Source organism: Oryctolagus cuniculus, chromosome 13 (genome assembly GCF_964237555.1).
Source record: "Oryctolagus cuniculus chromosome 13, mOryCun1.1, whole genome shotgun sequence".
Taxonomy (NCBI): domain Eukaryota; kingdom Metazoa; phylum Chordata; class Mammalia; order Lagomorpha; family Leporidae; genus Oryctolagus; species Oryctolagus cuniculus.
Genome location: NC_091444.1, coordinates 41,713,254 through 41,739,552, shown reverse-complemented (window position 1 = coordinate 41,739,552; position 26,299 = coordinate 41,713,254). Strand labels below are relative to the sequence as shown.

The window sequence follows — 26,299 nt, the reverse complement described above, 5'->3', positions numbered from 1 at the left end:
CTTTGTTTTAATTTGCAGTTCTTAATGATGGGTGGCATCGAGCCTTTTTTCATGTTCTCCATTGCTATCTCCAGCTTCTTTGATGAAATGTCTATGCAGATCTTTAATTGACTTGTTTTCTTATTGTTCTTGTAAATCATATGTATATAGATTATAACAAGAATATATAGTATTGGCCGGCGCTGCGGCTCACTTGGCTAATCCTCCGCCTTCGGCGCCAGCACCCGCCAGTTCTAGTTCCGGTTGGGGTGCCAGATTCTGTCCTGGTTGCTCCTCTTCCAGTCCAGTTCTCTGCTGTGGCCTGGGAGTGCAGTGGAGGATGGCCCAGGTGCTTGGGCCCTGCACCTGCATGCCAGACCAGGAGGAAACATCTGGCTCCTGGCTTCGGATCAGCGCAGCACGCCAGTCGTAGCAGCCATTGGGGGTGAACCAATGGCAAAGGAAGACCTTTCTCTCTGTCTCTCTCTCTGTCTAAATCTGCCTGTCTAAAAAAAATATATATGTATATATATATGTAAAGTATTAAATATTAGGAATCTTCAAAAAGTTCGTGGAAATGCATATTACGAAAAGCCTATGCACAGATTTCTAAAATATTTGCCCTCAAACTTACTTTTTAATTCTGTTTCTCATACACTTCTTGAAGTGCCCTTGCAATATTGTATAGATCAGCACTAGCATCTATACTTTATCGTTATTTGCTTATACTGTTGGGGTCTTAAGGCTTATTCTTTGTATATTTATGTATTTTACTTTTCCAATTAAATGTGTTGGATCCCCCTGGCACCAAGCCCACCTGGAACACTTGGTGCCCCTAAACTCTACGCAAGGCACTTGCCCCCACTCAGACCCCCACCCCCGACCCCGGGCATCAGCTTCCTCTAGACCCATCCAGGGCTGTTGCTGTCTCCTCCACGCAACCTTCCTGAGTTCTCTTACCCAGCTTAGTCACGGTCTGCGACCTCCAGCATTAATTTGCATCTCATATTATTTTCCCCAGATTGCCTTGTTTGCAGTTATATGAGTAGTAATGTAATATCACTTGTACATTGATTAATTAGGGACTAATTTGTTGACCTAATAGTTATTAGTGTATTCTTTAAATTGCTTATCACCATATATTAAACATAGTAGGTTCACAGGGTGTTTGTTGACTGAGGCTAAGAAGTAGCTGTTAGAGGGACACTGCTGGGAAGACAGGAAGTCAGAGAGGACAGCGTTACCCACAAGCTCAGGATGTCCTGCAGATGGCTCGAATCTTCAAGGAAGCTTCCTGCTCTCAGTAACCATTCGTATCTGATCCCTTCCTTTTGATATGAATGACATTAAAAATACATATCATATGCCACATATGCTATATTAATATGTATTTATGTCATCAATACATAAATTGATTTTATTCCATTTTGTTATATTTCAATATATCTACTGTATTAATACAGTATTCATCATCATGTATTGATGATACATAATGCTTAAATTATGTTAATGATAATATTTTAGTGGCCATCCGACTTTGCACATTTCAGCATATTACCTGACCTACATAGTCATAAAACTGGTATTTCTGTTTCAAATGGCACCTCATGTTATTATACCTGCCAGAATGGGGGGAGGGGGGTCTTCAGACACATTTCATTTTTATAGATCAAATTAGGTATTTTGGTTGGTGTGATTTAACATTTTTAAAGTAAACATCAAATAACTCAGAAGTCTCATGTTTTCTGTTCTATTCCTCTTCATGCCTACCTGGCTCTGTAAAGGAAATATCTTTAACCATCTTTCGCCATTCATATAAAGTAAGTTTTGAAATAGTCAAAAAAATCACTTAAACTGCAGCAGTACACAATTCGATTTGTTTAAGAAAGATTTAGAACAGTTTGACAAAGCACTGTTTGCAGCAAAACTGATACACACATATATTTCTCTTTTTTAACCACTTTAAAATTTTTTTCCTAGTGGTTATGTCTTCATTTGTGAATACTTTTCTTAGCCTTAAATTTTTTAACTGTAAAAATTATTAGTTCCCTACTGTAATCTACCAACACTAAAAGTGACTGAATTTTCACTTGAGATGAAAATTTTGTTTTTGATCTCTCTAGCTGGGATCATTCACCTCTTCAGCCTCTTTTTATTGTTTAAATAGAGGAAGCAAGGAGGAAAGATATAGATGAAATTTACTTTAAGCCTTACACCCATAAAGCTACATATTTTAATGAAGTTATATAAATGTGGATAAACTGATTGACTTTTAGAAAAATCTGCTTAGGCCTTGTTGATACATTTTCCTTATGTGTAACTGACTTCTGGAAATGCACTAAGAAGCTGAGAAGGGTGAAATGTCTGTGGTTTTCTTAAAGCAGTCTTTGTAACATAGTTAAAAAGTTCATTGTGATAATTGAACAAGTCTTATTTCTTAGAGCATTCTGTTTCATAGACACAAGGCCATGAAAGGAATAGGAATATTATAAAGCAACCCCTAGAAAACAAAAAATATACTGTACTTATCTAGTTGATTACAAACACACCCAAAAGAATCTCACCTGTGCCAACGTGCTGCCTTCTGTGTTCCCTGCAGACTGGATGACATACTGATTGGGGCGCCTCTCTTTATGGAGCGTGAATTTGAGAGCAACCCCAGAGAAGTCGGGCAGGTCCACCTGTACTTGCAAGTGAGCGCGCTCTTCTTCCGAGACCCGCAGATCCTCACCGGCACCGAGATTTTCGGGAGGTTCGGGAGTGCGGTAGCGCACTTGGGGGACCTCAACCAAGATGGATACAATGGTAACTTAAACTGATGTGGGGAAGTCATTTATGTGTCGTAATTCCGTATTACTGTCACCTGAAGGGAACAATGGACATCTTTCTGCATTTACAACGCTGTGTGGGGTACCGTGGTTGTGACTTTTTTTTTTTTTTTTTTTTTTTTTGACAGGCAGAGTGGACAGTGAGAGAGAGAGACAGAGAGAAAGGTCTTCCTTTTGCTGTTGGTTCACTCTCCAATGGCCGCCGCGGCCAGCACGCTGCGGCCGGCGCACCGTGCTGATCTGAAGGCAGGAGCCAGGTGCTTCTCCTGGTCTCCCATGGGGTGCAGGGCCCAAGCACTTGGGCCATCCTCCACTGCACTCCCTGGCCTGGAAGGGGGGCAAGCGGGACAGAATCCGGCGCCCCGACAGGAACTAGAACCGGTGTGCCGGTGCCACTAGGTAGAGGATTAGCCTATTGAGCCACGGCGCAGGCTGTGAGTGATTTTTAATCTCAGGCAACATTAACTCATTATAGGGTGGTTGATTTAGGATGTTCTCAGTAGTGATGACAAATATTTTTAAAATGGATGTTAAGATTTGGGGATGTGAAAAGAGCTAGAGAACCTTCTAGAGTCAAGACAAATTGTGGGGAGCAACTCAGACTAGACTAAGTTACTGGAATTAAGACTTATTCTATGCATCTGCTTTCCCACAATATGGTGCTGAGAAGGGAAACAGCTTCTACACAGCTGCCTCCAGTTCAACCAATAAACAGCAGGACCTGCTCCTGATTGAAGGAGAGCAGCGTACTCGGCGTGTGGGTAGCAGAGTTGGGATTGGTGGAAGAGGACTATAAAGGAGGAGAGAGACAACATGCACCAGGAACATCTAAGAGGAACATCTATCTGAAGGAACATCTGTGCAGCCCCTGAGAGAGCCGGCCGGTGGTGTGCCGCTCCCCTGCGGAAGTGGGGAATGTGGCCAGGGGGAACCACCCTTCCACGGAGGTGGAAGGGACGGCAGCCAACCCGGGAAGAACCAGCAGCAAACCCAGGGAGGGCCGAGCAGACAAAAGAACAACGCAGGGTCCAGTGTCGTTCCTCCATGAAGAGGGGGAGCGACATAATGGTGCCGTGACTCGGATATGAAGCCTAGGCAGGGTTTAGTGTCGTTCCTCCACGAAGAAGGGGAGCGACACAAATAAATACACTTTGATATATCGGCACACATAATGCCTTCTGATTAACCACCATACTCAATGGATAAGTTGTGCTGAATTTTCATGTCCATAAAATTGTTTGGAAGGAATTTTACTATTTGTAATAAAGTAGTATTAAAGTCGTTTAGGCTTGTGGTTCTTCAAGTTAGGTATTCTAACTACGCTCTTCCTAGAAAAACATGCGTGTTCCCACAAAATTTTGCATGCATTTTTGGAATCTTTAAGTTAAGAATCAAGATACATTATGTTTCTTGATTCAAGAATTGTTATTTTTTGCCCAGAGCAGTCACCTCAGAATAGTGTTCATAGCACCTTTGGCAAGTGTTATTGTCTTCACATAATTCCTAAAAAAAATAATTCTTAGCAATGCCTGTTAGTAACTTCTAAAGCACCTTAAAACCTAAGTCCATTAAGTTTACCCTTAACTGACTTGCCACTTTCCCAAACTGCCCCAATGAAATAAATAATACCAAATTCTGTGGACTTGTCTTTTTCATCCTATATTCTTCTATTTGCCTCTTCTCTCAAACCCTGAATAATGCAAGTGTTTGGGTCCCTGCCACCCATATGGAAGACCCGGAGGAGCCTCCTGGTTTCGGCCTGGCCCAGCCCTGGCTGTTGTCACCATCTGAGGAATGAACCAGTGGATGGAAGATCTCTCTCTCTCTTTCTCTCTCCCTCTCTCTGTAACTCTTTCAAATAAATAAATAAATAAATTTTGTAGGAAAAAAAAAAGAGCTAAATGAAGGACTTTTAATATCATAAGAGCGGTTTGTAGCCTTGTTAGGCCTGGATATTCCTGAATAGAAAGTAGGTAAAAATCTGAGAATAATCAGAGGATGAATATAAAGTCACTGACTTCATGACCATGAAGAAAATGCTCCTTTCTACTGACTGTGTGGCAATATCTCTACTTTCTACAACAACCTGAGTTTTCAGGTCATTTGTCTTTACCTCTTGGATGAAAGTAGATTCATCATCCTAATGTCCTGAGAGTTGAGTCATCATTTATTCAGTCTGATCCACAGACCTACTACGAACAATGAGAAATAAAGGACAAATGAGAGTACCAACTGTAGTCTACCCTGGGAAGCTCTTAGTGTTTTGTGTTGCTAGAATTCTTCTCCAAATACAATTCAGTGTGAATTTTTCTTATTTAGAACAATCCTGACAATCTAATGTGCAGAAGGTAAATGGTGTTTTTGAATCATCATCAGTTACTATGGGTCTGAATTCGTCACCAGGTATCCTCAACTCAACCAGAAAGTAGGTCTTGCATAGCTGATAAGACTAGGTACTCATGAAAGGACAGCACGTTTTCTTTTCTTTTTTTTTTATTCCTTTTTTGAAAACAAGAAACTCCCAGGTCCCCTACAAAGGTCCCTCACTGATCTACCTACTGATCTACCTACAAAGGTCCCTCTACTGATCTAAGCTTTGAAGTGACTCTTCCCGGCACTGAGTTCCCATTTGCATTGTCCTCCGGCTGTTGACTGTTCTTTAACTAGACCACACTCCTTCCACCTTTGGGCCTTTGCTGCCCTCACTTCTGGGCTTCACATGGTTGGTTCCTTCTTGTCCCTAGATTTCAATTTAAATGGCAGTCACTTTGCCTTTCTACTTCATACAAAAAAAAAATCTGTCATACCAACATTTTTAAGATTCTGTACATAGCATTTATTGCTTGATGCCTTCTTGATTTTTTCCTCTACTCAAATGATCTATTACCTGCACTAGAATATATACTTCTAAAAGTAGGAGTTCTGAGTTTCTGATTCACTGTTGTACACACTGCACCAGGCATGTGGTAGGTACTCAGTATGTACTCATTGGCTGGAAAAGAAGACAACAAATAATTTAGTGTTGCTGTAGAACTCAAGAATTTTCATGGAAAAACATAAGAACTTTGTTCTTTATGATATTTTTTATTTCAAAAACATTCTTCTTTATTTTTTTAAAAAAGTGCGTTTATCTGTCTCTGTTTGTAGACATTGCCATCGGTGTGCCTTTTGCCGGCAAGGACCAAAGAGGCAAAGTGCTGATTTACAATGGGAACAAGGAAGGCTTAAACACCAAGCCTTCCCAAACTCTGCAAGGAGTATGGGCCTCGCAGGCTATCCCTTCAGGATTTGGCTTTTCTTTACGTGGTGATTCAGACATAGACAAAAATGATTACCCAGGTAAGTTTCCTTTCTTTCCCCACAGGACAGTCCACTTCCTAGAAAAAGTCCATTCTCTGGAAAATGCATCTTGCCTACACAGTTCTCTACTGAGACCAAGGCTAAGCTTGAATGTGGCACGGGGGACTGGGGTTTCTGGTATGATTCCTTCATATAATTTGAAGGAAGACAAAACAAACACACCCTTTCTTGTGAAGAGACAATATTAGTAAAGTAGGATGACTTCCAACAATATTAGCAAAGGAAGCTGGCTCCCAATAATATTAGCAAAGTAAGATGGCTTCCAAAGCTGCCTTGGACATAAAATTTGTCAACTTTGCAGCCCAGATTTTCATTGGAAACCCCTTAGTAGTTTGGTCTCCATTAACAAAGAAAGCTTGCATCAGACCCTTGTCTAAGGCAATTCATCTGTAATTCCCTGTTGAGCTCATAGTTCCCATTAATTAATGTCTGAGCCTCAACATTTTTGTCATAAAGCTCATGTTTTAGAACATACATATTTCCAGTCACATTCTGGGGTTTTTCAAAGATAGACAGGATATTTTTAAGTGGAGAAAAAAGAATGGGTTCATGATCTGAATCATAAACTATTCTTGATTGCTTAATTCATGTTGAGAATGCATGAAGATCCATAAAGAAAAGATAGATAGTTCATGCTTTCTGCATGCTATATGGAAACAGGAATTTGCCTTAAAGGATTATTTCAGCAATCAGGGCTTTTAGTGGAGAACATTAGCCTTCTTAGTTTTATGGTTCAATTTTCACTTTTATGTTGGTGATTCCAAGATGAATTTAATAAATACTTAGAAGTCATTAATAGATAACTGACAGTTTCAACTCTTTATTAAAACCTTGTCTCTTTCTACCAGCTCCTCCCTAATTGGGAAGTTTCCATATGTAGAACTTTCGCTGGTTTGGGGCAACTGTCCAATAACCTGACTGCCTAAATATACATCATTAATTTCAATCCATTGGCTTTCTCTTCTCCTCTGGGTTTAAGCCAAAGAATACCAAAACATATTCTTCTAACTATGCCAGAAACCTTTCATGGCGCTAACACAGACATCAGAGGGGACTTAAATCAGCTGTGGTACTGTAGAGTATACTAACGCTTTCTACCTGCAGCAGTTTTAAGAGCATTTGAATAAATTTATTTTCTTAAATAATTTTAAAGTAGCCTAATCAATGATGGCTAGTTGATTATTGGGGGGGAGGGTCTTATACATAATATATCCTAATTTTAAATAAATTAAAGATCTAGGCTCTTTATGTGACTCCTACCCCCAAAATATGCTAGAGTGATTAATGAAACTCAACTTTTGGGTTGCACATTTAGATAAACAGTGAATTCAGAAAGTTATTGCTATTCATCATGCTTGTCATAGGCTTCCTTTTCCCACTCTAAGTACCAGGGAGCTTGACAGACCCAATGATTGTGCCTTTCAGAAGACCAAGAAAGTAAAGGTTGCAGCAATCACATAGCCAGTCTATTGACCTCCTGTGTAGGTAAAAATGTCCCAGATAAGAGTAATATAAAACAACTTCTCTCAAGGAATGTGAGAGTACTTCAAAATTAGAAGACAATGGAATTAAAAGATGTTTATATTGTTGCCAAAAATTACTGAAATCTGTACCTGAGGGGTGTTCAAAAACTACATGAAATGAGTATTATGGAAAAAAAAAAAAACTATGCATGGCTTTAACCTTTTTTGCACCAAAATAAACTAATCTTTCCATCCCATTTTTTCCTAATCTTTTTGAAGTATCCTTTTATTCCCTTTATGGAGGAATAAAAGAAGGAAGACAAGGAAGAAAAGCTAAAACAAGTTCAATGTTACTAATCGATCATGTGTCAATTATATCTTATTCATCCCCATTTTTATAATATGAAAAAGTTAATTTGAGGCCATGTACTAATCAATTTTATTTGCTGAGACTGATCCAATTTATAGTAATCAATCACATTAATACAGTGTACCCATCTGTCTCTAAATGTTCTGACTAAGGCAGGACTATTAATGGGACTTAGTTGAATTCCTATTCTTGAAGAGAGTCTTGAGGCCTTTTAGTAGACCTGAGTTCTGTTCCCAAGTCTGCCTCTCAAACAGGAATATAGATATGTAGTGATTCATGGTCCTATAATATTTTTCCCTGATCCCCACTTCTTGCAAAAAGAATGCCATGCAAAGAATTTTGCATTTTGACACCAACACCTGGGCTCTATGGAGAAAACTGCTTTATAGGCAGATGACTAGAGTCTCTTACCCAGAAGACCAGATTTGAAGTTTGTAGGCATAGTTCAACAATCAGACATGCAACATTGCTCATTTTTTTCTGTATATGAATTCCACTTTGCTCTCAACCCTCCATTTCTACCATGATGGGAAACTTTAATCTAGCAATCACTTCTAGATGCAGACTTAGCCTCATTTGAGTGAATAAGTAAATATTCATCGTATTCAAGACTCTTCCTCCTCCTTCTGTGGCCATTTTCCAAGCAGTGGAGCAGAGGGGAGTACACCTGGTATCCAGGGGTCAGAAGGGAACAGGTAGCTCAAGTGTGTCCTGTGTTAATATTGGCCTCTGGCTGCTGAGTGACTTGGTCATAGAGGTGTTGCTCGAGCTTCTGTGGCTAATCCCATAGTTCCAAGTAGTGACCTCTACTCAGAAGTTCCCTGTGTGCCAGGCCTCCCTTTTCCTGTCGTAGCCTTCTCTGGCCCACCTTTAGCAAGTGCCCCCGGGCAACTGTTGGGACTCAGATACTTACAGGCTGGGGTCTTCAGGTTTCTGGGAGGCTGTCAGGCTCCTCCACCTGGATCCTGCAGTCGTTTCTAGTTGTCACTCAGGCATCTGGTTCTAGCACATAACAGGGTTGTCATCTTCTGAGGCTTTGCCTGAGCGGTGGAGAAAGCCCTCGTTTTCCCCGAGGATAACTGTGTAGCCTGCTTTGCAGACCCAGCTTCATTTTATAAACTCTATGCGCTAGTCCTCTGTGGTTTGTCTTGTGATTTCCCAATCCAGTACTTTTTGGAACTTCAGAAGAAAAATAATTTTCTTTCTTTCACATCAAAAGACATTTGCTTTCAGATTCTAAGGCCTTCTTGAGTTTCAAAACCCATTCGACAATTGGCTTCTTCCTTGTAGGACGTCATCCTTAATCAGCACCCGTTCTCAACCTTGGCTGCACATTAAAATCACCTGGGGAGATTGAAAAATTCCCCATGCTCAGGTCCAGTTCAATCAGACGAATGCAGTCGGAATGTCTGGGCATGGACTCTGACTACAGGGGTTTGTTAAAGTGACAGGGTGATTCCAGTCGCCTGCAACCACGTTGGGAACTCGTCCCCCAGAACTGTCTTCCCCACCTTCCTGTGCATTCAGATCACCGGGCCATCTTTTGAAAGCAAAGCTCCTGATCCAGGCAGCCAGGTGCATGGGGCAGGATGCCTTTTTTCCAACAAGCTTCCAGGTGCTGCTAGTGTAGTGTTCACAACGCACCCTGCAATGAGTTTGAGAATCAGGAGCAATGGTTCTGAAACTGCGTGTACATGCCAGTCACCTGCTGAGCTTGATGCTGAAGTGGAACACATGGCAATCCTCCAAGATGTTATGACCAGCTCTGGGATGGGACTCAGGTATCTGGGATTTTACCCAGGGCCCTGCTTTGGGGAACACTACCTGGGTCTTTGGGGCTCCCACATCTACAGCAATCAGATGTGCATTTTACTTTTTCGGCAAAAATCTTTTAGATAAGCGGAGACATTTCTTTTACCCTTTACCAGGGTATCACACTGACTGGCATCACTCTCTTCTCCAGGTGGCCATTGTGGTGCTTGGGCACACCACATGCAGTGGTCTCATCTGGGGAAACTAAGGAAAGCCCAGTGGAAAATGTTGAATTTTCATGCATTTCCTGAAGGTCACTTGTGTGTTTAAAGATGCCTTATGGTGGCGGGCAGAGTTTGGCCTAATGAGACAGCACTTGGGATACCCACATTCCATAGCAGAGAGACTGGGTTTGAGTCCTAGGTCCACTCCCCATTGCAGCTCCCTGCCAATTCACACCCTGGGAACAGCAGATGGTGGCTCAGATTCTTGAGTTCCTGTCCCCCAGATTGAGCTGTCAGCTCCAGTTCCCAGCTTCCAGCTACAGCTTGGACCAGCCCCAGCTATTGCAGGCATCTGGGGAGTGAACCAGAAGATGGGAGACTGCTTTCTGTCTTATTCTCTCAAATATTTAAGACGATCAATAACTGACTTTCATTTAAAATACATCAGCACATTTGTTAAGAATTAACCTAACCTGAAGCATGAAGAGAGTTTTCATAATCAGCTTACAGGAATATCTCAAGGGAACCCAAGGGCAGGCACTCTTCAGTCTCTGGAGGAGGCTGGGACCTGAGATTGTCAGAATCAACCTTTCTCTCCCCTCCCCGCTTTCTCTGAGCATGTGGTGGACTTTCTGCCTCACAGCTCCAGGATTTACATAATGCAGTTGTGGTGAGTGTGTCCTATTAGATCCCCACTATGGCCACCCTGTAAGAGGAAATAGCGATCACAGTTTTAAAGAAGGAGGAAAATCATTTAAGGGAAAATGTAGCTTTATTTTAAAAACAAAATACTAAAAATGAACCTAAATTTGCTCAGTCCAAGCGAATCTAAATTTTCTTGGTCTTTGAGTAGCAAGATCTACAAAACAGGAATAAGACCTTCCTTCATTTAGTCAAAAAGCATGCATTAACTTCTCCTAAGTAATAAAAATTGTGCGGGAGGCTGGGGATTTGGTGGTGAACAAGGTGGACAAGCCACCTCCTCCACAGAGCCACATTCTAGGTGAGAAAGACGGTTAAGCCGAAATGACAGCAAAGTGTGAGTGTTGCCTCATTCGATAAAGTAGAGCTTGCTGTGTTAGCCAGCAGGAAGGAAGCCCATTCCTGTCTGTGGAAGACCTCTAAGCTGACCTTGTACACAACTGAGAAGCCTATAACTGTAGGGTGGTACAGATGGAGGAACAGCAGGTGTGCAAGCCCTGAGCTAAAAAGAAGGCAAGGCCTCCAAGGACAGCTGAGAAACATTCTGAATTGTCTGGTCGGTAGGCAGAGAGTGAGGTTGGAGATGGGAGTGGGATAGAAGGAAGGGCCACTTTTGCTTTGGCCTCTATAATTACGAGAAAGAGTAGGCAGTTTGGAAGTGTCATGTGGCTTCGATGTGGAGAAAGGACTGGCAGGGCGCCCTCCCAGGGTAACTTGGTTTCAGATGACAGTGAACTGAGATTCAGATAGTGGCAGTAGGGATGCAGGGCAGTGGATGGATATGAGAGCTTTGGGGAGTGGAAACCAGTTGGCTTTAGTGACTATTGTTATTTGTGGGCAGGCGGTAAGAATGAAGGGGCAGGAGGCGTCTGAAAGACTTACAGTGTGCGGGCTTCCGTGGCTGGCTGGCTGGCAAGGCCATGCACTGAAACAGGAAGTGCTTTGGAAGAGCAGACCTGTAGGGAAAATGATGATTTTTAAACATCTGGAGCCTGAGATACCTTCACCCGCCCAGGGGGATGAGGTGCGCATGGCTGGGTGGGATACTCCATGCAGTGGGAGATACGTGGCCCCACCAGGGCTCCAGGCACTGAGGGGGCAGCTGCCCTTGACACCAGCCCGTGGGGTGATTTGGATTCAGTAAGATTTCCCCGTTGTGATTTGTCATCTGTACTCGTTGCTCAAGGCTTTGCGAACCCTCTTAACGTGCTCAGCATCTTTTTTCTCAATTCCACCAAATTCTGTTTGAGATACGAAAGATGGGTTGGAGTCTTTGCACTGAGCTGATAGATAACCCTTTTTGTCTCTTGGCTAGTTTTTTAGCTTTCTCCAGGAAATCCATTAGGATATAGGAGTTTGCAAATTTATGAAATGCTTACTGGAGCCTTTTAAATGAAAATCTTCTGGAATAGATTAATAGAATTGTATCAATCAGCATTTCATCACTATCACAAATACCTGAGAGAAGCTGCTTAGGAAGGAAGTTTATTTTGGTTCCTGGTGTTGGAGGTTCATGGTGCAAGATCAGGCAGGCTCCAATGGTTTGGGTGTCTGGGGAGGCTGGGGAAGGCTCACCGGGTAAGACAGGAGGCAGAGAGAGCAGCTGGGCCTGACTCAGGCTTTGTAACCAACTCTCCTCCAACATCTACCTTCCCAGGGCATGCTCCACTAACCTACGACCTTAGCCTTACCTCCTACGCACCATAATTGCATCATCTCCACCCTCAGAAACATGATCTTACCACTCTGGGGTTTTAACCTGTGCATGAATTGGGAGCCAAATCATATTCAAGCTATAGAAATAATGCTGGAAAAAATTCATACATGGTTACCGAGATTATGCTTGTAAATTTTCAACACATTTTATGAGGAAAATATTATTAGCCTTTAGAAACTTTGTAATCATTTGGTCTTAATTAAATGTATTACAGAAGAAAATGTACAGGCTCTGGAGCTCCACAGACAAGCCCCACCAGTTGCCCTGATTACTTCCAGAACCTGAGCTAATTCTCCAGCCAGCGCTGCTGCCAATGATGTACACACAAGTTTTACCCAGCCAAGGGGCAAGTGGAGGCAGCTTTGTATTATAAGGGGGTTCTCTCCATTTGGGAAGGGGGAAAAGTAGCTTTTCAGACTCCCACCTGGACATGCAGGCTCTCAGGGGCCTGTTCCAGGACTTCCATTCTAAATAGATCAGAAGCAAAAATCCCAAACTTTGTTACTTGATCTACCTGGTCACCTGCGCAATTTATGAAAAAAAAAAAAAATGGGAAAGACAACAGATTTGAAATTCTGAATTGAAACAAGTCAAGCTCCCTGGAATGGAAGACACCTGGCAAAGTGTGTTTACCAGTTTGATGGGGTACCACGGGGTTGATTTTCCCATTCTTGAGATGAACAGTCTCTCCTCATTTTATGCACTTAGCACTTAGCAGCTAATCTCAAAGCTGAGCGAGCACCTGTTAGCTTCCCTTGGTCTTCATTGCCTACTGTACAGCCTTTCTGGAAGCCTGTTATAAAACCTGCCTATCATTTTGCAAGGGCACACACCTTGCCCCACTCACAGACAGCAAGGAGCACTCTCTGCATGTTGTTAACACGACCTGGCTGTCTTTTATGGAGAGACTGAGTAGTGCTGATGGTGTTAGTTTAAGTACACTTGCTATATGCATTATAGCCATTTCATCCTCCAAACAGACTAAAAATAAAGTTTGCGCAGTACCTGAGTAACCAAAAGCACAGACATGTAAAAGGTAGTTTGATTTCTGTTTACTCCTTTCACACGATCTCAGCTAACTGCATGTTACAGATGTTCTGCATTTCATCAGAAACACTCAGTCTTCTTGTCTTTGGAAGGAGGAAAGCTAGCAGAGAGCAGGCAGGGGGTCAATTATATTGTTAACATTCTTGCAATTATAGTAATGACTACTACTGATGATTGAGTCCAAAGCATGCTAGGCACCACATAGAAGATAAATACATGTTCCCCCACCAGCCAACCAAACCATTGGAGCCTGTCTGATCTTGAATTGTAATTTCATTGAAATATTATTTTGGAATCTCATGCATAAACACATATGCTTGCACACATACAAGGGTCCTTCAAAAATTCATGGAAAATAGAATTAAAAGATACACTTATTTTGGTGCAAAAAACTACACATGTGTAGCTTTTTCATAAACAGTATTCTCTGTGAACTTTTTGAAGTACCTTCCTATATGTGTGTCCACAGCAGGGGAGTGTAAAAGGTAGGATTCAATGGTACTCCATTTCTGTTTCCTGGGAGACATCACACCAATATAAAAATAAACCTATTAGGGTTAGCAGAGTGGCCGTGAGCCAAGGAAGGGGAATCAGACTGCCCCAATTTGGATTCCCATCCAACACTGATTAGCTTGACACTCCACAAGTTATTTGATTGCTTTGAGCTTCCACGCCTGTATCTGCACTAGGGTGATGACAATGAGAATCTAAGGAATTGAAAAAAAATGTGCAAAGGAAAACTAGACAAAACTTGGTAATGATTAGCTGTGATGGGAGATAGTAGTGAGGGGAATAAGGAATGACTGGAATTTTGATCCAGAGTACCCAAGAAAAGTACAGATCAATGGATAGACAGGGGAAGATTTAGTTATAGAAATATAGAAATAACTGGGGCTGGCAGTTAAGCTTCAGTCTATAGTGCCAGCATCTCATATGGGCATGGATTCAAGTCCTGGCTGCCCGCTTCCAGTCCAGCTCCCTGATAGTGGACTGGGAAAGCCGTGGAAGACAGCCTAAGTGCTTGGGCCCTTGTACCCATATGGGAGACCTGGAAGACACTCCTGGCTCCTGGCTCCTGGCTTCGGCCTTGCCCAGCCCCAGCCATTGCGGCCATTTGGGGAGTGAATCAGTGGGTAGAAGATCTTTCTCTCACTCTCTCAGTCTCTCTGTCTCTCCCTCTGGCTCTATAATTCTGACTTATAAGTAAATAAATCTTTAAAAATATATATAAATAATGTATGGAATAATCTAACATCTAGAATAAACTCAGGGTTTTTTTATTTCATGTTAATTTTTGTCACCAGTGCACAGACATAAAAAGGAGTCATAGTATTTTAATTTCTAGCGACAAAATTATTTTTTCTTTTCAAGGCATAGATATGTTCAGATTTCTACTTTGGTGCTCGTTGGAAAGCTAGGATTAACTAGAGAATATCTTATGTATACTAATTGAGTGAAAGCATTTCAGAGGGGAAACAGCTGGGATAGAAAGGAATCCTGAAATTCAGTGGTCAAGACTAATCCTCTTATACAAGATTGTACAACAACACCATCTGCTAAACGCGTAGCCCAGACACGAGAGGATGAAGTAGGGGAGTCCAGATTTTGCTGAGGAGCAGAAATCTTACAGGCAGTAAAAACTGGAGGAAAACATGGGCCTAACGCCAAGACTATCATCGTCTCGTTCAGGCCCCTAATATATGATGATTATATCATGGAGCTATTTCAGACGATTATGCTCAATGAAACAAAGTGGCCTAGCATCTGTTTTAATGAGTGGGGTCTGTGTGTGTGTGCATGCCCATGTATAGTGTAAGCAAACAAATGAGCACAAGAAAACCTACATGTGAGCAGAATTAAAGGGGTAACTTTCGCGAAAGGCAGTAATGCACTTTAATGAAACTTTGAGCTCCTTGAAATTGTTCATTTGAATTTTAGTTGAACTAAGTTCAAATCATATAGTCAAAGTTTATTTTGATTTCTCAAACTGCTATTCACATTTGTATGAAAAGCAAAACATTATGTCTTATTGAGCAAGATTTTCATAACTTCATTATAAACACATTAGAAATTAGAGTATTATATTTCTTGTAGGAATACCTTGTGCATTTAAATTGCTTGAATTAATTCAACTGAAAGAGTTCTGAGACTTGAATTGTGTAGTGTCGTAGAGTGGAAGTAAAACAGAGTGGAGACTCAAAGAACCACATTTCTAGAACCGGTTTTCCTAAATGTGATTTCAGTAACTCAGCCCCTCTGGGCTTGCTTTTCTCACCTGAGGGTGAAATGAGCAGATTGGTTCTCCAAGGGTCTTTTTTTTTTTTTTTTTTTTTTTTTTTTTTTTTTTTTTTTGACAGGCAGAGTTAGACAGTGAGAGAGAGAGACAGAGAGAAAGGTCTTCCTGTCGTTGGTTCACCCCCAAATGGCCGCTATGGCCAGTGCGCTGTGCTGATCCGATGCCAGGAGCCAGGTGCTTCTCCTGGTCTCCCATGTGGGTGCAGGGCCCAAGCACTTGGGCCATCCTCCACTGCACTCCCTGGCCATAGCAGAGAGCTGGCCTGGAAGAGGGTAACTGGGACAGAATCTGGTGCCCCAACCGGGACTAGAACCCGGTGTGCCAGTACCGCAGGTGGAGGATTAGCCAAGTGAGCCACGGCACCGGCCCAAGGGTCTTTTTTACTCAGATTTCTTTGATTCTCTAATCCCAGAGCTAGATTTACTGCCTCTCCAGATTGCTCTCTAACACCAGTTAGATTCTTGAAGACCTATTTTTTTTTTTATGTTAAATGATGCAAGGCTTTTGCCCTAAGTTTCTTGTTGAAAATAATTTCAGGCTCACAGAAAAAGTGCAAATTCACAATTCACCTCTAAGTTGCATCTTACACCATAGTACAATGAACTATTAAGTAATTGATAGAAGTTCTAGAGAATGTGACCCTTTGTCCTTCCAACATTCTTTTCTTCAGTCCAGAAGCCGACATCACAGTTAGTCATCATATTTTCATAGTTTCTTCCGATCTGTGACAGTCTGTTGGACTTAATTTACTGTCACATCTGTGACACTTTTGAAGAGTATTGGTCAGACATTTGAAGAATGCCCTTGAGTTTATATTTGTCTGCTGTTTGCTCATGATTGACTGCAGTTGTGTACTTTTGGCAAGAATTACACACACGCCATGCTATTCCCTTTTCAGTGCGTCATAACCAGAGGTACAGGATAACTATTCTCCTGTTTGCACTTCATCACTTGCTTAAGATATCCAGGTTTGCCCACTCTAAAATTACTATTTTTCTCCCTTTTAAAATAAAGATTTATTTATATATTTATTTATTTGAAAGGCAGAGTGACAGAGAGAATGAGGGAGATCTTCCAGCTGGTGATTCACTCCCCCAAACCCCCCCAGCAGCCAGGACAGGTGCAGACTGAAGCCAGGAGCCAGGAAGTCCATCCAAGTTCATCTCCCACCTGGGTGGCAGGAGCCCCAGTCCAGAGGCCATCATCTGCTGCCTTCCCAGGCACATTTACCAGGAGCTGGAGCAGAAGCAGAACAGCTGGGACTCCAATATGGGATTCTGGCGTCCCAAGTGGTGGCTTAGCCCACAGCACAATGGCCACCCCTATTTTTTTGCCCCTTTTAAAAATAAGTATTTTTGGAGAGATGTTTTCAGACTATGTAAATATCCTGTTTCTCATACTCTTGCCCGCTGATCTTAGTGGCCATGGATGAGTCTCGCATGCAACAGTTACTCCTGTCTACTTGTGATTTTTCTATCCTCATCATGCCCTCTCCATTTAATTGTAATTTTAATGTAAGAAAAAAAATCTCTTAATTTATTTATTGGCATGCACTCTTGGATTTTGTTTCACTTTATGGGTTATAACCCATTACTATATTTAATTTTGTTGTTGAAAAATTTCCAGTATTTGGTGACTGGGGCTGCCTTCTGGTGGGCTCCAAGGTTCTTTTGAAATTTCCCATCCTCTTATGAACATTTCCTTACTTTCTAACACCACTACACATTCCAGGTTTATCTTTTATTTTCCCTGCTCCAGCCCTGGAGTCATTCTTCACAGAAGCTGTGCATTTTTGTTTGTTTTCTTAAAGGTATATTTTGAAAGTTAAATTAGATGGTACGTATAAAGCAGGTAGCTCTGGGAATAGTATCTACTTTCAGTTCATTAAATAATAGCTCCAAATGATATATTGATACTACATTGACATAACCCATGCCCTTAAGAGGCAAAATAATCATGGACATAGAGAGCATCCAACAATTAACAAGGTGGAGCTAATAATAAGAGGTTTAATAAGGTTAAAAACAAGGGGCGGACACTTGACCTAGCAATTAAGACACCTATGTAGATGCCCATAGCCCATACTGGAGAGCTAGATTCGATCCCCCACTCTGGCTCCTGATTCCAGCTTCCTGCTAATGCATACTCTGCGAAGCAGCCATAATGTGTGAAGCAGTTGGGTCCCTGCCACCCACATGGGAGACCTGGGTTGAACTCCTGGCTCCCAGCTTCAGCTCCTGAGCTCTTGGGAGCATTTAGGGAGTGAACCAGCAGGTGGGATATTGCTCTCTGTTTCTCCCTCTCTCTATAAGGAAGCTTCATGGGGGAAGTCAGTTAAGCAGGATCCTAAGATACAGGAAGGACTGTACATGAGTCAGTGGAGAAGGCATCCCAGAAGAGGGACACAGCACGAGCAGAGGCAGGGATGTCATGGGAAGTGTTCCTCCACAACTAAAAAAACCACTAAGGGGCTTCCCAAGTGGGTGCATTGAAGGAATAGGTGATACAGTGGCAAAAGGTTCTATGTGTTTTGATCATAGCCTGTGCCATATAATTTCCTATTCTTGGAGTCTTCATTTTGTCCAGGGATACAGCATTATGAATTAATTACTTGACTCATAGTGTATGAGTGAGGAAAAGGGGACTGACACATTTATAAGGCTAAACAGTACAGCCAGGTTTTTAAAGAATTTGGCCTAAGCAATAAACTTCTGCTTCCATTTTATGTAATGAAAATGTTGCCTACTTTGCCTTGGCTAGTATGCATTGCACAATTTTTCAATTTATTTTGTGATCATGCTAAGAAATGAATTCTACACATAAACTAAAGAAAATGCTTTCTATCTTTTTTTTTTTTTTTTTTTGACAGGCAGAGTGGACAGTGAGAGAGAGAGACAGAGAGAAAGGTCTTCCTTTGCCGTTGGTTCACCCTCCAATGGCCGCCGTGGCCGGCGCGCTGCGGCCGGCGCACCGCGCTGATCCGATGGCAGGAGCCAGGAGCCAGGTGCTTTTCCTGGTCTCCCATGGGGTGCAGGGCCCAAGCACCTGTGCCATCCTCCACTGCACTCCCTGGCCACAGCAGAGAGCTGGCCTGGAAGAGGGGCAACCGGGACAGAATCCGGCGCCCCGACCGGGACTAGAACCCGGTGTGCCGGCGCCGCTAGGCAGAGGATTAGCCTAGTGAGCCATGGCGCCGGCCTGCTTTCTATCTTTTAAAAGCAGGCAATTTCAGAGATTATTTGGTCCAAGCTGGTGACAGCATAAAAGTAGACAGGTAACAGTATATTGAGGAGATATAACAAAAGCCTGAAATAGCATGTTAAATAAGTGGCGCCCCACTAGGAAAACAGTGGAAGAAGTGTGTTTTATATTTCAGAATGACACCCCAAGAACCCCTGTTTTTAGTGGTGAGCAGAATGAGTTGTAATGAGAATGTAAGTTGAGTTTGAAAGCCATTAAATCATCCCAGGGTGAAGGTAGTGCACTTCACTGGCCAGGGTGAGCACAGCACTACTGCAGGGCGGCTGGAGGCGGCCGGGAGGACGGACCCTCAGCTCCTGGGGAGGATGAGCACCTGGGTGACTCGCCAGCCTCCCGTGCATCAGAGGCCTGGTGTCTGCAGCCTGCAAATGCACCTTCACAGTCGGAGGTGTGCTGGGGGATGTTCAACCACCAGATCTGCAGGAAAAAAAGAAAGAAAGAAAAAGCCCACGTTCACAGCATTTACCAGTTTCCATGGTGTGAATATCTCCACCATGGCTGGTATCAAGCGGGACTCTCAAGCGTGTTAAGAGTTACAGGATCCCTTGGGGCCGTCGCTGTGGCAGAGTAGGTTAATGCCCTGGCCTGAAGCACCAGCATCCTATATGGGCTCTGGTTCCAGTCCCAGCTGCTCCACTTCCGATCCAGCTCTCTGCTGTGGCCTGGAAAAGCAGTGGAGGATGGCCCAGGTCTTTGGGCCCCTGCACTTGCATGGGAGACTTGGAAGAAGCTCTGGCTCCTGGGTTCGGATCAGTGCAGCTCCGGCCATTGCGGCCATCTAGGGAGTGAACCAGTGGATGGAAGACCTCTCTCTGTCTCTAAATAAATAAAATAAATCTTAAAAAAATAAATAAATAAAAAAAGTTACAGGATCCCTATAGGCACACTGAGGTGAACCTGATACGTCCTCCTACTGCTGCTCAGTCACTCACAAATCCACTGTCTCATTGTTGACATGTGTTTTCAGGGAGGAATTTGAATCTGTGAATTTGTCTTCTCATTCAGGAATTCACAGATCCAGATCAGCAAAGACTGCGATCTATGCTCCCTACTGGATTTATGAGAGAACACAACCAAGATTAGCTACAGCCATTTTCAAGTCCAAGAACATACAGAATGACTTTTTTTCTTACTTCAGCCTTAGGTTAGGATGTTAAAGCTCAGGAGCTGTCATATTGCTAAGACATATATTCCTGTTTTGTTTATTCTGGTGTGAAGACCTGTGAGTCCCTCCATCTGCCTCACCCCTGGTTCACCTTTGAAGAGGCAGCCATTATTTAAAAATTGTCCCTTCTATCCAAAGCTGTATCAGTGACCTTAAAAATGAAGAACTTCCTCACATGCCTGAAGTGCAGCCTTCCACCCACCTGAATTAGGTACTAGGATTAAACCCTTCACAAATAATAAATACCTCACCCCAAATCTGTCATAGAGCAGAGTTAAGTTATATACCACCTGTAGGCAGTAAATACTCATATGACATATTTTCTTCACTAGATAAAAGAAGTCTAACTCTGGCTATTACATTTACATGCATATGCTCCACGTCGTCTGTCAGTTTACGTTTGAACCATTCTCCTTCCACATACTCATAGACGCTGACTTCTTTCTGAAGCCAACACACCATTAATTATGATAGAATTTCATTTGTACTTGATCTTGCTTGTGAACATCTAGTTAATGAAAAACCTTGCTGTCTTGTCTTGGTGTCTGATCATGGGGGTGGGAGGAGTGGGGTGTGGAAGAACTGGAGTCCACTGCCTTGTACTTAAAACCTCATGTGATTTCTGCCCTTTCACTGCACATTCTTTGTATAAGTCATTGTTAATTTACCACTGTTCACTCTGAAGGCCATAGTTTAGTGTAATTCGCTTGATGCTTCCCTTCTGTCTCAAAGACTTTGCACATGCTGGCCATTTTCCCAGAAATTCACTTCCCACTTAGGAACTCAGGTGAAATGTCACTTCCTCAGGAAGCTTTACTGCCTGTTGTCCTTTTTCTAAAAACATTGATCTCAGATGGAAATGACAGACGTGGGAATATTCGACAAATGTCCCTTTCACCCCACTAGACTGGACACTGTATTGGTCGACGTTAGGACTGGATTTGGTTTTGGTCATCTTGGAATTCTAGTGCTCAAAGCAATGACTAACACAAAAGACACTTGGTAAATATTGAATGAATGATGTGAATATATGAATGAATGGATAAAGTAATTTCTTCACAGATACACACCTTTGCATATAAACAGTTGCCCTCCTCTCTGTTTATCTTACCATTTCTGTCAAACTCTACTAAAACCCAGCAAACTATTTCATCCCGGTGCAGAATGAGAATGGAAATGCAAGTAGAGGCCGGCGCTGCGGCTCACTAGGCTAATCCTCTGCCTTGCAGCGCCGGCACACTGGGTTCTAGTCCCTGTCAGGGCGCCGGATTCTGTCCCGGTTGCCCCTCTTCCAAGCCAGCCCTCTGCTGTGGCCCGGGAGTGCAGTGGAGGATGGCCCAAGTGCTTGGGCCCTGCACCCCATGGGAGACCAGGATAAGTACCTGGCTCCTGCCATCGGATCAGTGCAGTGCACCGGCAGCAGCGCGTCAGCCGCGGCGGCCATTGGAGGGTGAACCAACGGCACAAGGAAGACCTTTCTCTCTGTCTCTCTCTCTCACTGTCCACTCTGCCTGTCAAAAATTAAAAAAAAAAAATGCAAGTAGAAATGATTATGTCCTTTTTAAAAATGATGTATGCATGTATGCATGTATGCATGTATGTATGTATGTATTTAAAAGGCAGGGCAACAGAGAGAGAGAAAGAGAAAGTCATTTTCCATCTGCTGGTTCACTCCCCAAATGGCTGCAACAGCCAGAGTGGGCCAGGCTGCAGCCAGGAGCGAAAAACTCCATCTGGATCTTCCACATGGGCAGCAGGAGCCTCAGCACTTGAGCAGTTATCCATTGCCTTCCCAGGCCCATTAGCAGGAAACTGAATGGGAAGCAGAAGAGCTGGGACTTGAACCAGCACTCCAATATGGGATGTCGGCCTTGCGAGCCTTGCTTAACCTATTGTGCCACAATGTAAGCCCCAGTGATAATTTCCTTTGAAGTAAAATTTGGCATTCCTCTCCTGAGATCACAACAGGCCTCACTCAAATAGGCCCATTCTTGGTAAGCATTAAATGCTTATCCCTAGTTGTATCCTCACTGGACATTTAGATTACCAATTGCTCTTCAAGTGGCTAGGCCAGGAGAATCAGTAGCTAGCATGACAGAAAGAGCACCAAACCAGGAGTCAGGGGACCCATGTTCTCCTTTCTTCACCTATCATGAACCAGCCTTGTAGCCCTGGGCATACATCCATCTCTTAGCCTTAACTTATCCAGCCATAAAAGAAAGGCAATCACACCAGTCCCCCAGTACCCAAGGTTGTTGAGTAAGCAATTTGCAAACTTTAAATGTACAAACTTATACTACACCATCAATTATTCTTATTTTTTAACTCCATTGACCAAATGGAAGTGGGGAGAATGGAAACAAGTTCTAAGTGTCAAGTCCAGGTTCTTTGCCCCGAACCTTAGCCCTGTATCATAAAGTGATGACTTAGGTAATCCATGTCTAAAGCTACCTGTGAGATGATGGATTGAACGTTTTCTTTTTTTTTTATCTTTTATTTAATGAATATAAATTTCCAAAGTACGACTCATGGGTTACAATGGCTTCCCCCCCAATACCGTCCCTCCCACCCACAACCCTCCCCTTTCCTACTCCCTCTCCCCTTCCATTCACATCAAGATTCATTTTCGATTATCTTAATATACAGAAGATCAGCTTAGTATACCTTAAGTAAGGATTTCAACAGTTTGCTCCCACACAGAAACATAAAGTGAAAAATAATAGATGATTTTTTTTAAATGATGATGAAATCAGATCAGACCTATTGTCATGTTTAATCCCAGTGAGAGTCAAGTTGGGAATTGATAATTTCTTTCTTTTTTTTTTTTTTTACAGAAGATCAGTTTAGTGTACATTAAGTAAAGATTTCAATCGTTTGCACCCCCATAGAAACACAAAGTGAAATATACTGTTTGAGTACTCGTTATAGCATTAAGCCTCAGTGTACAGCACATTAAGGACAGAGATCCTACATGAGGAGTAAGTGCACAGTGACTCCTGTTGTTGACTTTACAAATTGACACTCCTGTTTATGGCATCAGTAATCTCCCTATGCACCAGTCATGAGTTTCCAAGGCTATGGAAGCCCCTTGAGTTCTCCGACTCTTATCTTGTTTAGACACGGTCATAGTCAAAGTGGAGGTGGATTGAACGTTTTCAAAATAACTAGTACATCACAAAATCCTCATCTGTCCTCCTTATTTGCAGACATTGTTCATGGGATGCTTTTCTTTCTACGTGGTAGACATTTCATATCTTCTTAACATTTTTTCTGTGTTGACATTAAGGGATGGTTACTCAACACGGTCAGTCCTGGGAGAAGTTCATGGGATGGTGAGCACACAATAGGAAGCCTGAAATCTGCCAAGTCTCAGACTAACCATGCACAAGGGGTGGCTTCTTTGGGTGATGCTCGGCTCCTCTCATCCTCAGCGCCCTCTCCTTTCTGTCCCTGAGGCCTGCTGCCCACCCGCTGCAGCAACTTTGCTGTTCCCTTTTCTCAAGTGTGTGGTGGCGAAGGATCTCATGACCTTATTCTCATCAGGATATGACTGATCCAGAAGTAGGTCCCACCCCTGGATTCAGTAGTCCTGGCCTTGGCATGGGCAGGGAAGGGTCTGTTTGCTCCCCTACTGCTGCCTACAGTCCAGTTAGGGCAGGACTTGGCTCATGGTGAATGTTCAACAAACAGTTGTGGAGTTTGGGTGGGCTACCATAGCCTGGGTGACTCAAACAGCAAGAGATGTATTCTCACCCACCGTTCTTTAGGCTGGGAGTCCAGGATCAATGTGTCTTCAAAGTTAGTTTCTTCCAAGGCCTCTCTCCTTGGCTTCACATGGTTGTCGTCTCTCTATGTCCTCACCTTGTATTCTAATTTTCTTTTATAAAAACACCAGTCCTGGGGCCAGCACTGTGGCATAGCAGGTAAAGCCACTGCCTACAGAGCCAGCATCCCATGTGGGCGCTGGTTTGAGTCCCAGCTGCTCCACTTCCAATCCAGCTCTCTGCTATGGCCTGGGAAAGCAATGGAAGATGGCCCAAGTGCTTGTGCCCCTGAACCTGCATGGGAGACCCAGAAGAAGCTCCTGGCTTTGGATGGCATAGCTCCGGCCATTGCGGCCATCTGGGGAGTGAGCCAGTGGATGAAAGATCTCTCTCTCTCTTTCTCTCCCCCCGCCCCTCAGCCTTTGCCTCTCTGTAACTCTGCCTTTCAAATAAATAAATAAATCTTTTTTTTAAAAAAAGCATACCAGTCCTAGGGTACTGGGGCCCATCCATATCACCTTATTTTAAATTAATTACCTTGTTAAAGACTGTCCTCAAATACAGTCACATTGTGAGGTCCTGGGACTTAGGGCTTCAACATAGGACTTCGGAAGAGGGGCACAGTTCAGCCCATAAAACTTCCAAAAGGTGTTTTGTTTTGTTTGTTTGTTTGTTTGTTTTTGACAGGCAGAGTGGACAGAAAGAGAGAGACAGAGAGAAAGGTCTTCCTTTGCCGTTGGTTCACCCTCCAATGGCCACCGCGGCCGGCGCACCGCGCTGATCTGAAGCCAGGAGCCAGGTGCTTCTCCTGGTCTCCCATGCAGGTGAAGGGCCAAGTACTTGGGCCATCCTCCACTGCACTCCCTAGCCACAGCAGAGAGCTGGCCTGGAAGAGGGGCAACTGGGACAGAATCCGGCGCTCCGACCGGGACTAGAACCTGGTGTGCTGGCGCCGCAGGCAGAGGATTAGCTTATTGAGCCACGGTGCCGGCCCAAAAGGTTTTAATGATAGGATTTATCAGACTGCATGTGAGGGAAGTGTCAGCAGGCTTTTCTGGAGACTGGGAACTCACTCCCAGCAGGCAACCACTTGGAAGGGACACTGGTCTTGAAGAAACAGACCACTCCAGGACTGCTTGTGACCGCATGGATGCCGGCACATTCTGTGTCAGCATGGCTACCACAGGGATCACATGAAATGCCTTTGATACAGTTACATGGAAGGCAATCAGTGGAGCCTCAAACTAGAGCAAGGGGAGAGGTGGTTCTTGCAGTCACAGGAGGCTAATATATAGAAAACTATTTTCATAAGGCAGACTCATCGTTTGATATTTCACTCATGTCTTGTGAGGTTTTTTTTTAAAAGGAAAATAAACCCTTAGTAAATTAGAATGTTGCAACCTAATACCAAGTTCCAACTCATAAATGTTTTTCTTCAGAGTTCATTTGGAAGCATTTCAGACAGATTGTTAGGATTATTACTTTCTGGGATAAAATCATGCACTTTTCAAAAAACATTTCTTCCTCAACTCATAACCTTCTTCTCAGTAACATTTTGCATGTACAATAAAAAAAGCAAGGAAGAAAGGCAGCCTCTATTTTTAGGTTAATACTTTTGCCAAGCTCAAGGAGACTTATCTAAATGTCGGCTTACCACAGACATGAGCTGTTTGTCTAGTGCCCAACATTTAAGCCAATTCCATAACCCACTTACAAGTGGATATGGCCAAATTTGCATCCAACATTTAACACAGTATCTCTAATCCTCTCGTTCCTTTTATTATCATCGTTGTATGGAAGCAAGAAAGTGGTTCCAAGTAAGCAAGTCTACCTGATGGCCCTCATTCATCTCTGAAATACTTTTGGGGGAGTGGGCATTACCTGGAGGAGTTTCTGTGAATTGAGAGCAGTGGGCAATGCCAAGGCAGGGGCCAGGAGTCCATGGGGCTGAGTCATGGTAGTGAGGTACTGGGTCTAATGAAAGTCCTCTTAAAAATCATGGGAAAAAGGAGTTAAAAGATAATGTGCATTTCCCATGAACATTTGGAAGACCCCTCATGTATCCAGGGCCAGTAAAGCAGGAAGAAACCTTGGGTGTTCCTTAGCAGACATGGCTGTGGTTTGACTTTGCCCCCAACTCATGGAGCATTTGAAAACCTCACAGTCATAAATGAGGGGTACTAAGCATGTGGAAACTTAATCCATTAATGCTGTGTAGAGGGGGGATTTAATGGAGGGCCGTAAGGTCATTGGGGGTGTGGCCTCAGAAAGCAATTCCCATGTGAGTTCCTGAGTTCTGGCAAGACGGCTGTTATGAGCCCGTCTCTGCTTCCTGGCTCACCATGGGATCCTCCTCCACACGTGCTCCATC

General features: G+C 43.1%; 1 protein-coding gene across 1 annotated transcript in view; it reads left to right on the top strand.

Moving 5' to 3' along the window:
- Positions 1 to 26,299, top strand: part of ITGA8 (integrin subunit alpha 8) — a 194,490-nt gene that overhangs the window by 71,182 nt on the left and 97,009 nt on the right. The window contains exons 12-13 of the mRNA XM_002717427.5: positions 2,579 to 2,784; positions 5,955 to 6,146. Coding sequence (XP_002717473.2) covers positions 2,579 to 2,784; positions 5,955 to 6,146 — 398 coding nt within the window. The remainder of the gene's footprint in view (positions 1 to 2,578; positions 2,785 to 5,954; positions 6,147 to 26,299) is intronic.